General features: G+C 43.5%; 2 protein-coding genes across 2 annotated transcripts in view; one reads left to right on the plus strand and one right to left on the minus strand.

The window, feature by feature from the left end:
- The window catches only part of LCA5L (lebercilin LCA5 like), a 31,243-nt gene extending 30,574 nt beyond the window's left edge, over window positions 1-669 (minus strand). The window contains exon 1 of the mRNA XM_025186518.3: window positions 505-669. Coding sequence (XP_025042303.3) covers window positions 505-542 — 38 coding nt within the window. The 5' untranslated portion in view covers window positions 543-669. The remainder of the gene's footprint in view (window positions 1-504) is intronic.
- Window positions 670-3,648: 2,979 nt separating this feature from the next.
- The window catches only part of SH3BGR (SH3 domain binding glutamate rich protein), a 50,592-nt gene continuing 36,278 nt past the window's right edge, over window positions 3,649-17,962 (plus strand). The window contains exon 1 of the mRNA XM_006111781.5: window positions 3,649-3,855. Coding sequence (XP_006111843.2) covers window positions 3,682-3,855 — 174 coding nt within the window. The 5' untranslated portion in view covers window positions 3,649-3,681. The remainder of the gene's footprint in view (window positions 3,856-17,962) is intronic.

Below are 17,962 nucleotides of genomic sequence, written 5' to 3' on the forward strand. Positions count from 1 at the left end.
CCACGGCAATGGTCCATAAGGGATCAGAAATCGTATCTTACCCTAGGTATTGGGCAAGGATCTACATTAGCACACAGATTGCAATCTCTGTTTCAACATAAGTTGTCACTCCCCCTCCCCCCAGAGGCAGCAAAAATAAGGGGGCAGGGAGAGATGACGTATGGTCTGATGGCAGCCAGAAGACAGGCTGGGAAAGCGTGGCGCGGAGGGTGTTACTATCTGGCCAGATCTTCCTCCAGCCAGCTGGCCCAAGGCCTGGGGCACCAGCAGGCCACCTCAGTCCGAAGGCTGCAGGGACTCGGGGCAGCGGTGGGTGGAGCTAGAGGCTGCGACTGCACCGACCCTGCAAGGCAGAGGAAGCAGCCAGGCAGGACAGCCCGGGTGGCGGGCTCCCTGTAGCTCCTCTGCTCTGCCTCCCCCCGCCCAGCTAGGACCCTCCACCTTTGCCTCCCGCCCGCCCTGCCCCTTCCCCCGCACAGGGCGGGGCCGTCACCCCTTCCTTACCTGGCTCTCGCAGGAAACGCTGTTTTCTTTGTTGCCATGGGAACCGGGCACACTGGCGCGGTGCATCCTGGGGCTTGTAGTTCAGCGTTCTGAGCCGGGGCGCCTGGCTTCGCACCCGCCACTTTCCCCCTTCCTGGGTCTTCCCGGTCCCCTCCCGCGCGCTCTCCTCTCCCGCCCTTTACTTCCTTTCTTTCCCGAAAATAAAGGCGTTCCGCTGCGTTTGTTTCCCCTCCCCCCAGCGACGGGGGCTGTAAGGGGAGGCGGCCCCACAACTGTTTTATAGTCAGCAGCAGCAGCGCTCGCTTGCAATGCTCTGCATCAACTCCATGTACTAACCCTCCAGTGTCTGATGCCTAGAAACCCACCGGCCTCTCTTCTTGCTACAGTCCCGCCCAGCAGTGCTATTAGGGAGCCTGTGATCGAAGGGCAAAACCTCTCTTTGAAACCCACAGCAAAACCTCACAGGCTAGCCTCAAAGAGAGGGGTGATAGAAATGTAGCCGTGTTAGTCTGGGGTAGTTGAAGCAAAATGCAGGACAATGTAGCACTTTAAAGACTAACAAGATGGTTTATTAGATGATGAGCTTTCGTGGGCCAGACCCACTTCCTCAGATCAAAGAGAGGGGAACTCATAACCCACCCAGCCTTAGTCCCAAACGCCAGAGAAAAGAGGGGCTGGACACCCCATATTTGGTGGATACAAATCCGAATATAAAAACGTCTGAAAAATAAACATTTTACTCATATAACTGTAAAAAATTGAAACTTTTTCAAACTTGGGGGGGGGGCGGGGGGAGACTCGTGCTCTATTGCAGAATGGCTACAAGATATTGCTATTTGATAGCTGGGTCATAAAAAGAAGTAGTGCACTGATCATGGTTCTTGTCACAGTTCTACAAGACAATAAATGCCTTAATGGACCCAACCTGCAAATACAGCTGTGTATAATAATCATTAGCGGTGCAACTTAAACATGGTAGTTGGCACTATGCCTTGTAGAAAACGATTACAGGGTAATTCTGCAAAGCATTTGAAGGCCTGTGAAGATGCTATACAATTCAATAAATTAAATTAGTTGTTCAAAACTGGCTAAAATCTTTGTGCTTTTTTTAAAATAAAGAAATAAAAATGCAAAAAGCAGATGACTCACAGCGTGTATATGTTATCAGACATTACACATTTTTCAGGATATCCAACAATTATTCAGTTGAACAACTTTACAGCTTGTCAGAGTTGCAAGACCAGCCAATATAAAATAGACAATGTTACAAAGGCATAGCATAGTAAAGTGAATGGTAATAATGAAAAAAAAAAGGCCAGAGAAAGTGGGCAGCCTGGAGGAGAAAAACAAGTCAAATGCAATAGAAAACTGGCATTATTTCAGCTATCTATAAAAAAAGTCCAAGTTTCTCTGGTCTCTGCTAAAATAATTTGTTGAATTTAGCAATAAAAATCTCCTGGGTAAATGACTGTATGCCAAGTTTTAGCATGAAGTATCTTTTTTTGTCATAAAAGTCTCAGAGGGGTAGCCATGTTAGTCTGTAACTGTAAAAACAAAGCATAGTCCTGTGGCACCTTAAGGTACATTTACACCACAGAACTATTTCGGGATATCTCTGGTATCCCAAAATAGCTATTCTACGTCTTTTAAGCATGCTTGTTATTTTGAAATATAATGGGCTTGCTATTCCAAAGTCCCTGTAAATCTCATTCTACAAGGAGTAAGGGACATTTTGGAATAGTGATTTATTTTGAAATAAGTGCTGTGTAGACAGAGCCAAATTTCAAAATAAGCTAATTCAAAATTAACTTGAAATTGAGCTACGCAATTTGCACAGCTCAAATTGTGTAGCTTCTTTCGAGCTTTAGGTGCAGTGTAGACGCACTCTTAGAGACTAACAAAAATATACATAGTTTACCTTTTTTGGCACAGTTTATTTAATTTTTTTATAAAAACTGTCAGCAAACATTTTTTACTACCTGTCTTCATTGCTTGCAAGATTGCCATTGTGTCTCTTTGTGGAAGAAGCAGGTGACAGAGAATGAGAAATAGTGAAATTGTAAAGCATCCTTTTTCAATGAATGTATTCAGAATTCCATTTACGTAAAGATGGAAATATTTTTGATGCAGTAGAGCAATATTTATTTAAAATTATGTAATGTTCCATATAGGTACTAAGTTGTTTGCCAAGTGCATTGCTTACTGCTTACTTTCAGCATAACTCTGAGTCGATGGTAGTTAGCACTATGTTTAGTGTTAAACATTTGCAGGATTGGAGCCTAAAGCCTTGAGTTTTAGAGTTAAGGGTTTTTAAATGCTCTGTGGAATGAGGTCTAAATTCATGAGGCCTAATTCACATCTGGCATTAAGAATCTCAATTCCATTGAAATGGATGAGTTGAACCTAATTACAGCAGAGGTGAATTTTGTCCTTGTAATTTAAAAATAATGTGATATTTCACATTCCTAAAATAATGCTCATTCTGAAAGATCCCCAGAAGCTAAACAGTGTGTTATCTGCATCACGGATGTGCAGCCATCAACGGGAGGGAAAGCAGCAGTCAGTGGAAAACTAGTGCACTGTACTACTCAGAGAAGTTTTTCAAAAGGAAACCTGGCCTGCACTCTTACAAAAAGTACTATGGACTGTTCATTGGCCACAGAGAGTACAGGAAAACTTGTTTCATCAGGTCTCTTTGAAACTGTGGCTTTAGTTCAGGCTCATCTCAGAATTGTTGTTTCCAAATTGTTTGGTTTTTAAAGGTAGAGTTTGCCGCTTCTACTCTGCAAATAAGATTCAAACTGAGGCTCCATATTTTACTCTGAGAGTGGATGTGAATTCTTGAATATAAGAGATTATTATTAAAATGCTGACATCCCTTTAAACTTTGTCCTGCAGCTTTGCAAACTCTTTCAGCACTCTTTCTCCTCCTGTCCCCACCAGCATTTCCCTTGCCCTGTTTGATTGGTGCACCACTCTCCCTTGCCTTTTATGGACTGTCACCCGGTCAATTCTAAAGTGAAGAGGCTAGAGGCAGGTGCAAGTCCCTCTGTGATAGACACTTTTGCCAACCAATCTTCTCCCAGCTTCTAGACTCCCAAAATACCTAAAAGAGCCAATGAAGCTGGGGAAACCCAGGATACCAGTGGGTGGGAGAGGCTAAAACTACTCAGACTGATGTGGAGGGGAGATTCGTTTGGGATTCTGGTTGTTCTAAGAGCTGCTGAATGTCAGGCTCACTCTCAGGGCTCTGGTGACTTGAAGATAACAGGATTGTTCTGGTGGTTTTCTGCTACAACTGTCAAAATGGTGATCAAAGTCTTTGTAGCCACATCTTCTGGGTCTACAGCGGTAGGTGACTTATGTCATGCATGTTCCACCCATACGTTCTCCCCACCAGAATCGGGAGGGAGGGACGTGTGTGTGTGTGAGAGATATCTCTAGTCTGATGTCTGATAGCTAATTCTTGCAAGTGTCTTCACACATGGAGAAAGTTAATAAATATTATTTGTGTGTATTTAAATTCTAATTACAATTAATGTATTGATATCTAAATATTTCAATCAATAGACTGAAATCTCTTTGCAAAGAATATATACAATTAGTGTATACAAAATAGGCAATTAGGTTGCCTATTGCATTAGAAACAGTGAGCATGGCTGTTTGCAGTAGAAATTATATGTATTTACTTTTGAGACCTATCTTATGACTCTGCTAGGGTTTAATGCTATTGTATAGTGGATATTGTTTTCAAGGAAGCCAGAACCAACTTGAACACCCTCTTTATTGTGTGTCACTTGAAAGGCTATGCGGCAGATTGGAGTTTTGAATCTTGCTGCTGTTGTTATCAGCACATGTTGAGAGCTGGAAATCCAGGGGAGGTGGGAACTGTGACAAGACTATTTCTTTTTATATCCAGTTCACAGAGGAGCTCAAATTGCAGCCCTGCCTCAGCAATTGCTCAGTCACAGTGACACTACTAAACAAACTGGCTAGTGCATGCACATAAGTGTAACTGCATCTATCTCTACAGCTACACCAATGCCGCCTCCTTAAGAAACTTCCAGAGCAGAAGAGTTGAAAAGTACTGAAAAAGCCACCCTTCTCTGGACAAGTCACTGTGACTCTCAACTAAATTGAAAGAGTCCCACTAATATGAAAAACAAGAAGTCCTGTGGCACCTTATAGACTAACAGATTTATTGGAGCATAAGCTTTCATGGGCAAAGACCCACTTTGTCAGATGCATAATTTTAAGTATGAAAGTCTCACTGATTGCAATGTTTAATTTAACCATGTGCCTAAATGTTTTGGTGAGCCCGACCTTTAGTCTAAATGCTCATGCCTTTGTTGGAGTATAAACTTTTGTGCATCTGACGAAGTGAGTCTTTGCACACGGAAGCTTATGCTCCAATAAATCTGTTAGGGTATGTCTACACAGCAAAGTTATTTTGAAATAACAGCTGTTATTTCGAAATAACTTTCCTAGTGTTTATACAAGCCAACTGCTATTTTGAAATTAATTCGAAATAGCGGAGGGCTTATTTTGAAATTGGTAAACCTCATTCCACGAGGATTAGCGCCCATTTTGAAATTGCTATTTCGAAATAAGCACTGTGTAGATGCTTATTTCGGAATAGGGGGCCTCCAGCCCTTCCCAGGGTGCCCTGCTGGCTGCCCTGGCCACAAGGTAACCTCATTCCATGAGGTGTAACAGTTAACTTGAACTAAGTATTTAGTTCGAGTTAACGTTTGACTGCCACGTGTAGCTGCGAGCAGTTAGTTCGGACTAAGGGGATTTAAAAATGGCGTCTGGACGGGAAGATGCAAATAAAGCCCGGGATATCTAAATCCCGGGCTTCATTTGCAACTTTGAATGCCTATGTTAGCCTTCCTAGTTTGAACTTGGGGGCTAGTGTAGACATACCCTTAGACTAAAGCATGAGCCTTTAGACTAAGGGTCCGGCTCACCAAAACATTTAGGCACATGCTTAAATTAAACATTGCAATCAATGAGACTTTCATACTTAAAATTATGCACATTTCAGTGCTTTCCTAAATCAGAGCTACATCAACTTTGCTGACTGCTGTAGCAGACTCCTTTTCACTATGAATAAGGCACTGAAATAAAAGGGTGATAGAAATGTAGCTGTGTTATTCTAGGGTAGCTGAAACAAAATACAGGACTATGTAGCACTTTAAAGACTAACAAGATGGTTTATTAGATGATGAGCTTTCGTGGGCCAGACCCACTTCCTCAGATCAAATAGTGGAACAAAATAGTCACAACCATATATACCAAAGAATACAATTAAAAAAAAGAACACATATGAAAAGGACAAATCAAATTTCAGAACAGAAGGGAGATGCGGTGGGGGGAAGGGAAAGGTAAATGTCTGTGAGCTAATGATATCAGAGGTGATAATTGGGGAAGCTATCTTTGTAATGGGTAAGATAACTAGAGTCTTTGTTAAGACCCTGGCATAAAGTGTCAAATTTTAGCATGAATAACAGACCAGAGGATTCTCTTTCAAGGGCAGTTTTAAAAGGCTTTTGAAGCAGGATGCAGGTAATTAAGTTGTTGAGACAATGTCCTTTCTGGTTGAAATGGCAAGAAACTGTTTTTTCTTTGTGATCCTGTCTAATATCTGTTTTGTGGGCATTGATCCTTTGATGAAGTGTCTGAGACGTTTGTCCATTGTACATAGCAGACGGACACTTTCGGCACATGATAGCATAAATTATATTTCTGGATGCGCAGGAATATACGGTATGTTCTTGATCTTATAACTCACTTGGTTAGGTCCAATAATGGTATTAGCAGAGTGAATATGTGGACAAAGCTGGCAACAGGGTTTGTTGCAAGGGAAGGTACCAGGGTTGGTATTAGTGTGGTGGGACAGAGAACATGCCCTAGAACAGTGGGTTACATATGCCTATCATCCAGATGCACCAGTTTAAGCATTGCTAAAGCAATTTACTATTATTGTTAAGAAAGGTGATCAGTGCCAAATGGACACTTTGCATTTATTGATCCCAATCTTCAGTCATTAGCAATAATTAATATTATTACTAGTGAAATGCCAACACATTTTGGCTGACATTTATTTTTTGTTACTTGGGCCATTTTTTACACACTGATGCAAGCACAACTTTAATTTTGCATTTTCTGGATTTCTAATGTTAGGTGTATTGTGTACATGTTTTAACACTAATATTATCTACACTTTGACTATTAATATGGGCCTACAATCTTAATAATTCTTTAACATGTTTTGCGCGAGTAATTTTCTAATAAAATAAGTCATTGTTTTGATTGTATATTACTATAGAAAAATAGGGATGGAAAATGCCTCAAACCTTATTTTGTATCAGTCTTGTATTGTCCTGTGAACTGAGAATATAAATTGTACTGGTATTACTGATGCAGTTTCCAATTTGGCTATTTACTACTACTACTACTATCATTGTTTTGAAACAGACTACAAACATGACTGGCCCAAACTGAACTGGTGTAATTCTGCATAGCTCAGTTGTTGTATGCAATGTTGTCGTAGCTGTGTTGATCCAAGAATAGTAGAGACAGAAGATGGGTGAGGTATCTTTTACTGGACTAAATTCTGTTGGTGGGAGCCACCAGCATTCTAGTTAGACCAGGTGTGATAAGTGTTCCACTAACTTTTTTTTATCCATATGCAGAATAAATGTTGTTGTGCGTGCCAAGACAAGTGCAGAGGTGCACCATCAATAGAAACACATGCTACCAGCTATGGGCATCAGTGGGTGCTCTGCTAATCAGCTAGGTGGCACCTGATTTTTTCCTGCCCAAGTGCTCAGCTTACAAGGAACACTGGTGGTGACCAATTGATCATGATTGACTGTTTGATCTTGGGGAGGTCTCCCAGTGGATCATGATCAGCAGGCTCCTTGCCTGCTCCAGCCTCATACACCTGACCCATTCTGGAAGCAGCCAGTGTGGCTCCATGTATATGGAGTGGAATCTGGAAGGGGGCAGGAGTCTCTGCATGCTGCTTCTGCCTGCAAGCACCGCCACTCGCAGCTCTTGTTGGCCAGGGATGGGAACTGTGGCCAATGGGAGCTAATGGGGCAGTGCAAGCAGATAGGGGTAATACACAGAGCCACATGCCCCAGGGTCACAGGGATGCATTGGCCCCTTCTGAGAGTTGTATGAGCTCAGAAAAGGTAGAGATCCTGCCTCAGCATTGCTGCACCCGTAATCAGGAGCCACTGGTCTGGTGGTAAATGCTGCCCGACACACCAACCCCCAACCCTCTCCTATAGCCAGGATCCCAAGCCCTAGCCCTGAATCCTCTCCCAGAACCACCACCGCACACCCACTTCTGCACCCCGTACCTCCTCCTGCATTCCAAATCCCTTCCTGCACAGAAGCACCTGCTTCAGCCCTTATCCCCTTCCCAGAGCCAGCACCCATCTCCTCTCCTGTTCCCACACCCCCTCCTGAATCCCAGCCTCCTGCACCAGCCCAGTAAAAGTGAGTGAGGATGGGGAACAGTGAGTAACAGAAAGAGGGATGATGGAGTGAGTGGGGCAGGGCTTTGGGCTAAGGGGCAGAATAGATATCCGATTGCCCTAAAATTCAGAAAGATCTTGGGCATAAAAAAGTTGGACACCGTTGACCTAAACAGAGTTCTTCCTCAGGTCTGGGAATGGTTTCACAGCTAAATACAAGGTTAAACAGATCGGTTAGCATAAGTATGATGCACAGATTAAGGGAAAATTCAAGGTGAAGTGTTAACAGGTGCTAACTGCATAAGCTAAATACTTAATCTGAGGCTTTGTCTGCACTCACAGAGGAAACATTTGTTCTTCACCAGTCCTGGAACCTCCCTCAACAAATCAAATACAATATTTTATGGTGTTACTGTTACCTATCTTATTTCTCTAGTTCAATTGTTGCTTTTTTAAAAAAGTTACTCTTATGGATCTGTATTTGCAATATGTTGTTGTCTTAGTAAAATATTTTTCCAAAGTGAGCCCAATAAAATTGATTGGGATCAAAATGTATAGTCCAGATCCTTAGCTGATGATGATTGGTTAAGCTTTGGAGCAAAATCTATTGGATATATTTTCCCCTTACTACATCTTTACATATTTTAAATAATGTCTCTTTTTATTCTAGATTTCCTAACAGGAGAATTTAGTTTATGCAAATCTATTCATTAAGGAAAGCTGAAGATCAACAACTAGTTTTAGCATACAGATTTACCAGATGGTTGGCTTGAAAAAGCCATCACAATTGAAGTCATTTTCTAACTATTAAAGTGTTCAGAAACCCTGTAAGTTGATACAGCAGTGTACTCCTTTAAAAAAAACCCTATAATAAATCAGAAGAGGCTTCTTTCTTAAGGAGAGAGAATAGTATACCTTCTCCAATGTTCCTTACTGCCGTTCGTGGTTAGGACACCTCAGAAATCATTTTGTCATTTGGTTATATCTGACCTTTTTATGTGCTCACCTGCCTTCTAAGAGTCAGTTTGTAATTCTAAAAAAAGATGAATCAATACACCTGGAAGTGCTCCTTGTGTCTCCTGCCATACAGCTTGCTTGCAGGATTGGGCCCAGACCTTGCACGTTCTCAGTGACCTAATTTCTGTTCATAATAAGAGAAGATCCTCTGTGCTGATCCTAGCTCCCACACAAAGGCTATGCCTTCACTGGCGGGTTGTTGCGCCAGAAGTATGCAAATGAGGCTAAGCGTGGAATATCGCCGAGCCTCATTTGCATACCTAGTGAGCTGCCATTTTTGCGGAAGAGGCTCCTGCACTAGAAGGAGCTGTCTACACTGCCCCTTCTTGCTCAAGAAAAACCCTTTTGCACAATGCCGCTATGCTGATTATTTTCAGGAATAGCGGCATTGTGCAAGAGGGGTTTTCTTGCACAAGAAGGGGCAGTGTAGACAGCTCCTTCTACCGCAAGAGCCTCTTCCACAAAAATGGCGACTCGTTAGGTATGCAAATGAGGCTTGGCGATATTCCACGCTTAGCCTCATTTGCATACTTCTGGTGCAACAACCTGCCAGTGTAGACATAGCCAAAGAGGGGTTTGCCACCTGTTTGCGCAGCACTGTAGCATATATGTTGCTATAATTAAGATGACATTGCTAACCATCAGCAAATGTAATTATCTTGTCAATTCCACAGCAAGAACCCTTAAATTGATCAAACTCAGGCAGCTAGAGCCCAGCTGCCTCCCGCTGCTTTGGAGAGCTGGGAGTTAGGGCAAGAAACCCAGGCAGATGGACCCCATTCCTTGAAGGGAGCTGGGGTGAGAACCCAGGGCATTTTTACCTCCACTGTTCTAAGTTGGCTGTCTTGTCAATATCACAGCTGCTGTGAAATTAACAAGGCTGCCCAGCTCCTGTCACATAGTGGGAGGAGCGAGTTGGGTAAGAAGCTAAGGCACCTGGACCCTGGCTTGAGGGGGCAAGAGGCCCCAGGCAGCTTCTTCGCACTCCCAGTGGGGAATGAGGAGCCGAAATATTGTGGGATGGGAGCATAAATGACTGATGTCCTCCCCTTTGCCTTGTGCTCCTCTCCCCCTTTTCCCTAATATGGGAAGGCATGTGACTATCCACATCTCCCCTGTACAGTGATTCCCTGATATCCTGTGCTCAAACCAGAGCCGCATGCTCTCTGCTCCACATTACCTGCAGGGAGGAGAGGGAGCTCACTGGTCTTCTCTCCCTGAGCCTCGCCCTAATTTGTGTGGCCAGCCGCTTTCCCTGGCAGCTTGCTGTGGTGTGGGATAGAGCTGCTTCTGCCTGAGAGCCTGCTTTCATAACATATAGTTCCCAAAATGTAAACAACATATTCAGGCTTTCAGTTCTCACTGACCCTGGTAAAAATTGTGTGTTAATGTTTGTATTGGATAGTGTATCTAATGGTCCAGTGCATGGTTATGGAGGAAGGGAAAGGAAAGAGAGGTCACATAGCAGGCACCCACGTGGACAAGTGAAGGCCTGTGTATTTGAAGTATTGAGCCCTTAGACTTTAGTTTTACAAGAATGGATACGTTAAGCAGGATTGTGCTGAATACAGAATAATTGTATTCTTTTACTTTAAAATCCATGCCACCAGAACACTTGTCTCCAGGAGGGACAGGGGGTAAATGAATTTGGCCACGTGCGGACTTGAGCTTATATTGCAAACTGATAACACCTCTTCCATGCCAAGCCACCGCTGAAGCTGCAATGTAATAACTTAGGATATGTCTACACTACCACCCTAGTTCGAACTAGGGTGGTAATGTAGGCAACCGGAGTAGCAAATGAAGCCCGGGATTTGAATTTCCCGGGCTTCATTTGCATAAAGCCGGGCGCCGTCATTTTTAAATGTCGGCTAGTGCGGACTCCGTGCCACACGGCTACACGTGAAATGTGAAACGAGGAGTAACGGTAGTTCGGACTAGGAAGCCTAGTCCGAACTACCTAGTCCATGCCGCGTGTAGCCACGCGGCACAGAGTCCGCACTAGCGGACATTTAAAAATGGTGGTGCCCGGCTTTATGCAAATGAAGCCCGGGAAATTCAAATCCCGGACTTCATTTGCAACTCCGGTTGCCTACATTACCACCCTAGTTCGAACTAGGCTGGTAATGTAGACATACCCTTATTCTCTGTCAGCCTCTCAGGAGCAGATTGCTGTTATAGTGTCAGATCAGAGAACTTAATCAACTTTATTTGCCAGTTTGAATCCTGCTATATACTTACTGACCAGGTACCCTCTGCTATTGCTGTTGGTCAGTGGGTAAGCTTTGAATGCCAGAGATGGAGATGAAAATACCTTACTCCACAACAGATGAAACTACCACTGGTGGCCAGGCTGCAGCAGCACCATTCACTCAAATTTGGGCCAGCTGCCCACCTGTCAGGGGAGCTGGACCAAAACAATGATGCTGTGATTCCCATGCATGAAAGGTAGGTCACAACACTCAAGGTTTGTCTAGACTACAGAGTTTTGTCAGAAAAATGGCCATTTTTCCAACAATGCATGGAATATCCACACTGCAAGCACGTTCTTTCGATTTACTCTCGAAAGAACAGAGGCGTTTTTGCGCAGTTGGTATTCCTCTTTCTACGAGGAAGAAGACTTTTTTTGTGAAAAATCTCTTTCGCAAAAAGGCATGTGTGGACAGGGAAGAGGGAGTTTTTTCAGAAGAGGAAAAAGCACAGGTTCCCTGGTGGCCAATCTGTCCATAGCAATCTCTACAGCCTCTCTCCGACTTACGAACCGGTTACGGGTCCGACTTCATAAGTCGGACCCCATTGAGTTACACTGACCACACTGTTCATAAGCACGGATTGCGTTTGTAACTCGGGGTCCGCCATTTATGACAGTTTCGGTCATAACTGCGAACAGTCGTAAGTCGACCGTTCGCAACTCGGGGACCGGCTGTACTTTTTCGATGCACTTTGCAGTGTGGATGCTCTCTTTCAAAAGAAGTTTTTTCGGAACATCTCTTCCAAAAAAAGCTTCTTGCACAAGAAGCCTGCAGTCTAGACATAGCCTCTAAGTGGAGAGCAAGCCCAGTCAGCCATATGGACTAGAAGTCATTTCAGTGGGGCAGGCCACCTGAGTGGCCAAAGTGGGACAGTCCTGTGAAGTTTAGGACAGTTGGGATTTTGCATGAGGTCAGATCCTGTGGGCCCTACTTCAGGAACCCCTTCAGATTGATCTAGTCAGAGCTTTCATGGAGCCCATCTCTGGCACAAAGGCCAGGTCTACACTAGACCTGGCAGTTTGGCTTAAGGTACACAACTCCAGCTATGTAGAATATGTAGCTGGTGTCAGTTTACCTTAATCCGAGCTTGGCAGAAATAACTCCCTAGTGTAGACCAGGGCTACAGTATCACAGGATCACTGGTTATTTTTACAATTATAAACATTGTAGGCTCTCAGTCCCATGTACTAAGGCACAGGTTTTTATTCAGAAATTGAGCAAATTACAATAGACTTTACTGATTTTTATTTTTTAATTTAAAGTTGCCCCTGACCTGAGAACACCCTTTACAACTAGTCATTCCTTATAAAACTGTCTGTAAATAAATAGGGCATAACATAGTATTGACCACCCCAAGCATTCAAAAGCCACGAGACAGACCCCGCACAAAGCACAATATGGGTTTAAGAGTTGTCAGAGATTAAAAATAATAAATGATGAGGTCCCCCTCCCCTCCCCCCTCCATATTTATTTTACACTCTGTCCTAATGTTGCTTGACCTGAATGCTCAAGCCCACTGTAGCTAAATGAGTCTGAATTTAGACAAACCTTGTTTATCCATGTGTAATATTTAAAGCCATAAACTAGAGCTGCAGGAGAAGGAAGAACAGTTGAACTGCAAACAGTACTCCCTAGACACGCTAGGTGACCATTGCCCTGTGTACCATATGTGCTTAAATTGTTGTGCACAATGAGATGGACTAATGCTAGAATTACAGTAAGCAGCTTTATTCATTTTTGTTGCCCTGGTCTAACTGGCTAGTTTGATGGAAGGCAGCTTTCATTGACCTAGCTGTGGATGTGTGTCTACATCTAAACTCTGCTGCTGCCAATGTAACTGTCCCATGATAACTTAATAAATCCTCTTCCCTAAACAGCACGGAGTCCAGGTCAATGCAGTTAAGTCAATGCAGTGTCAATATAGACATGGTTCTACTTCCATCGGTTGTTGTTGGCCTGTAGGAGTTCTTGCACAGTGCCCCACCTTGACTGGTCTCTTTACTATCGTGAACTTTGCTGCCAGAGGACTTTTCCTTTTAAAAGCCCTATGAATTTTTGAAATTCCTTTGTCTGGTTGTCCAAGTTGGTGAGCACACCTAGCAGCTCGCCATTACTGTAACTGTCTGGCCGACCATCCTGCAGCTGTGTGCCTGCCTAGAGTACACAAGAGGTGTTAAATCTCCTGGCTCTGTGAGGAGAAGAGGGTGTGTAGGCAGCTGGCAAAACATCAACACCTGTGAGCCAATTGCTCAGGGGATACAGGGAAAGGGCTGCCGGTGCTGTGTGAAAGCCAAGGAGCTGCAGTGGATGTACTAAACCAAGCAGGCCAACAAAATTGATCTGGTGTGGAGCTGAAGCTGTGTTGCTATTACAAAGAGCTGCAGCCATCCTTGGCGGAGACCCCACCCCTTCTCCCTAAGAGCCCCATGGATACTGTACTTTGAAGGAGCCTCAGCTATAGGCCTTGACTGTGAACAGAGGAAGAGGAGGAGGAGTGTGGGAGACAGGTGACCAGGAGATCCAGCTGTTCAGCAAGCCAGGGCATGTTTCTGACTCCACTTCAGTGCTGCTAGTCTTGACAGTCAAGCATGGGCAAGCATGATGCAGGGAAAGGAACCTCTGGTAAGTGTGCTGTTTGCTTTGACATTGCAGGGATGGAACTCCCAAAGTAGCAGGATGCAGCTGTTGATTTACTCTCTTGTACTTGTGCTGCAAGAGGTAGTGAAACAACCAGCAGAGGTAGATTCGTTATTTGCTTTTCATTCCCCTTTAAAGTTAGGCAGAGGGACCATTCAGAGCCGTTTGTTTATGTGCATTGGGATCCTCCATAGAGATCTCAATGCAACTCTACAATCCTTTGTCAAAGGTTTCTGGAAAGGATGGGAGACTGCCTTATTTCTGCTGCTATGGTAATATACTGTCCCATGCCACTCAGCCACCACTTCAGCCAACACCATTGCAGTACACAGGCCTGGGATCCCAGCACTAGCTGAGCTCTTTCTGTCTCTGTTACCATGAGTGAGGGAAAAAAAATCACCACTGCTTAGGGAAAATGGTGTGAATATTCAGTTCCATTGCCTTATACACCTATACTTGAGAGCCTGTGGGCTGTCCTCAACTATCTCTCAGTTCCTTAACTGCTTCCCACCTCCTGCTCCCCAGGTCATTCTCACCATGGCTCCTGGTTTGACTGGCACTGTTCTGTATCAGTCCCAAGGAGAAGTGAGAATGTAGTGCCTACAAGTTGGGTGGCCTAAGTGGAGGAAGTCCGGGAGTCTAAGTTTCAATTTCTGTGATGAATACACTGACAATGGTACCTGTCAGTACTGCTGCTGGTATCAAGCCTGAAGGGACTATTCCTCCACACCTGTGGAATGCCTGAGCCAGATAAGGAGGAGAAAGAAGATGATTATGGCCTAGGAGATCCTGCAAGCTTGTGTTGCGTTAAAGAACGAGACCAGGGCCTTGAGGATGATCTTTCAGATGGCACGGAGAAGGAAAGAGTAGAGAAGAGAAAAGCCTGGGAGTTCAAGCAGGATAAGGAGAAGCGGCAGCAAATTTAATAGGGCTTCCAAGGCAGCACACAGAGATGCTGCAGACTCTGGGAGACCTGCAGGTCCAAGAATCCCATGCTTGCTTTCTTCTGCAGCCCATTAATAACTCAATGGTAGGACCTGCCAACTCCTCCCTTCAACAATACATGTGGCATAAGGAGCAAGGCCTAGCCCTACCACTCCACCCCAGGGGACGTTAAAGACAATCATAGCTCCACATACACTGACCTGTGAAAGGCACAGGTGGTGTGTATGTACCTGGAATGGAAATGACTGTTCTTTCCCTTTCAGATAATTTAATTAAGTTTTATTGCGTTCTAAATGTGTTTGCCTGACTATAGAATAAAAATTTTTTTTTTTTTGGAACATAATTCTTATTTGTTAAAAATATACATTGACTGATGTTGAGCAGGCCAGACACACACCAAATCCTGTTACTTCATTTTGTGTCAGAACCCCCTAACATCATTCACAGACAATATGAATAGGTCCATTGGCAATTCTATATTCCTACACATAGCACTCATGGCAAGGTTCATATCAGGCTGCAAAAGATCAAGGCCAGGTAGAACACACTATATCAACACCCTCAACTGTGGCTCACTATTAAAATGGTCCTTCAAGGCCTTCCAGAGCCATATTGCTCTGTTTTGAGCTCTGTTAGTCCTTGTATCTGGCTGTGCATATTCATCAGACAGCCATTCCGTCATGTCAGCAGACATTTCCCCCTGCCTGTCGCGTTACAGATATTATACACGGCACAACAGGAAGCTATAGCCATTGTGGGTTTTTTTTTCACTGATAAACAATCTCATAAGTAGACAATGTCAGATGACCAAAGGAAAATTCAACTGTCATTCTGCACTTGAAACACTCCTTGGTGCTGTTGAGGTGGCAGGTGTATGGCTTCATGAGCAAAAGATAGGCTGGGTATCTCAGAGGCACAATTACCATTGGGGTGTTAGAATGCCAATCTGCTGGCCATGAAAGAAAGTCCCTGCTTGCAGCTTTCTGAAACGTCCTATGTCCTTAACGAAGTGCATGTCATGTACGTTCCCTGACCAGCCCACACTGATGCTAAAATATCTCTGGGGATACACCAGCACTTGCATTACCATAGGAAAGAATTTCTTTCTGTTGAGGCACTGTGTGGCCAGGTGGTCTGATGCTAAAATAGAGATAAATGTGCCATCTGTTGTTCCACTGCAGTTTGGGAACCCCATTGCTGCAAAACCATCCACTGTCTGGCACATTGTTCAGAGTTACAGTCCTGTGTAGCAGCAGGTGATTCATAGCCATGTACACTTGCATCACAATAGCCGCACAGTAGATTTTTCCAAATTTATTCCTTGCAGAATCTGGCATTGCAAGTTTCCACAGTGCACTCACCACTCCCTTCTCAATAGTAAAGGCAGTTGTCATTTTGGTGTTCCTGTGCTGTAAGGCTCTTATACAGTCCCAGGAGTGCAGACCTGGACATTCAAAAATTCTGCAGCCATTGCTCATCATCCCAAATCTGCACGACGGTGCAATTCCATGAGGCAGCGCTTGTTTCTTGGGCCCAGCACCAGAACTCCTCCGTCTGCAGCTGGTCTGTGAATGCCAACAACAACCTCTCTTTCTATGTCAGTCAGCCATCTCACTCCTAGAATTGGCATGTTACTCATGATTCCTTTTGCAGCCCTGAAAATACTGCAGGATCTGCTCGCAGCATTGATCACAATGGTGCAGAGCTGTACAGGAGCCATGCTTCTGGCAGAGAATATGGCCAGCAAGGAGGGAGGAGAGGCTTGTGAGGATTTTGAAAAGAGGCATGAAATATTATGAGATGCAGACAAAATTATGGGATGGAGCACATTACGTTATGGGATGTTGAACCCATGCTCCCAGTCACTACTGCACGACGCCTGCATGAGGCATTGCAAACGCTTCTGAAACCACCCTGCACTGGACAACAATGAATTGTACATTGGGCTAGTTACATATGGTACACTGTACTCTGCATTGACATAAGTGGTCCTGGTGAGGGCGCATACCAGCGACAGAAGGAGTGTAGCGTGGACACTCACAAGTGATGTAATAACTGTGGTGACTATATGCCATATAACTTGTCAGCATAATTTTATAGTGCAGACATAGCCTTCAACTGATCAGTTGCATATTCACTTGCATGTTTTAAACACTGTGTATTAGTGTTTCCATCCCAAATTGTCTGTAGTTTTAGCCCTTTTTACAAATCTAATTTTCTGTCCCAAAATTGTACACATTGTTGTTTTTATTTCTGCCTTTGCAGAAATAAGCGGAATACTAATGAAAATGAGTCCTTTAATTAAATATTCTGGCAGTCTACTTCTCCAGTTTTTCAGGCTGATTAGATTATAGACACACTATAGTAGATTAATTTGTGGGTTTATTTCTTGTCTCGTTATTAAGATCTGAATTACATTGGCTATGTGCCATTCTGGGTTTCAGTGTTCAAATGGTTCACTTCTGAAAATCAGTTTTCAAATCATATGATGTCGCAAGCAAAAATTAGCTTAGTGGGATCATTCTAGCTGCAATGTTGACATATCATTAAATTATGACATGGCTTAGCATAATTGGCAGTAAAAGAGACCCACATCTGAAACATGGATGTGTTGCTGGTCTCAGATTAGGTGCATGTGATTAGTATGCATGGGTAGGTCACTCAAACTCATTCCACTCATCCCTTGTTAATGCAGATCTCTCATAAAACAAACAGTAAATAACCAACATCAGAATCACAGCTGCAAACTAATGGCAAATATTGCAGGAGTGGTTTCTTGGTTCCAGTTGCTCAGAGCAGTAGACTAAAAATGTACAAGTAACTTGTTTAAATTTTATCTAACACACAGACCAAAGTTATGTCCTAATATTGCATATACAAATTCTCTTGCTTTTCCTAAAAAAAATGAAAAACAGATTGAGTGGGAAAAGTTTCCAATACAGAAACTAAGGAAACATTTTTCATTTTAACTGAAACAAAAGACTAACACGGGTGCATCTCTATCACTATTTTTCATTTTAAGCATCCTTAATTGTACCTGTGGCCTAAGTATTAAGGGGCAGAGTTGGCAGAATAAAATGTCATAAGTAAAGACTCTTAAAATAAACTGTTCTATAC

This window comes from Pelodiscus sinensis, chromosome 1 (assembly GCF_052426305.1).
Source record: "Pelodiscus sinensis isolate ZL-2025 chromosome 1, ASM5242630v1, whole genome shotgun sequence".
In the NCBI taxonomy this organism is placed as follows: Eukaryota; Metazoa; Chordata; order Testudines; family Trionychidae; genus Pelodiscus; species Pelodiscus sinensis.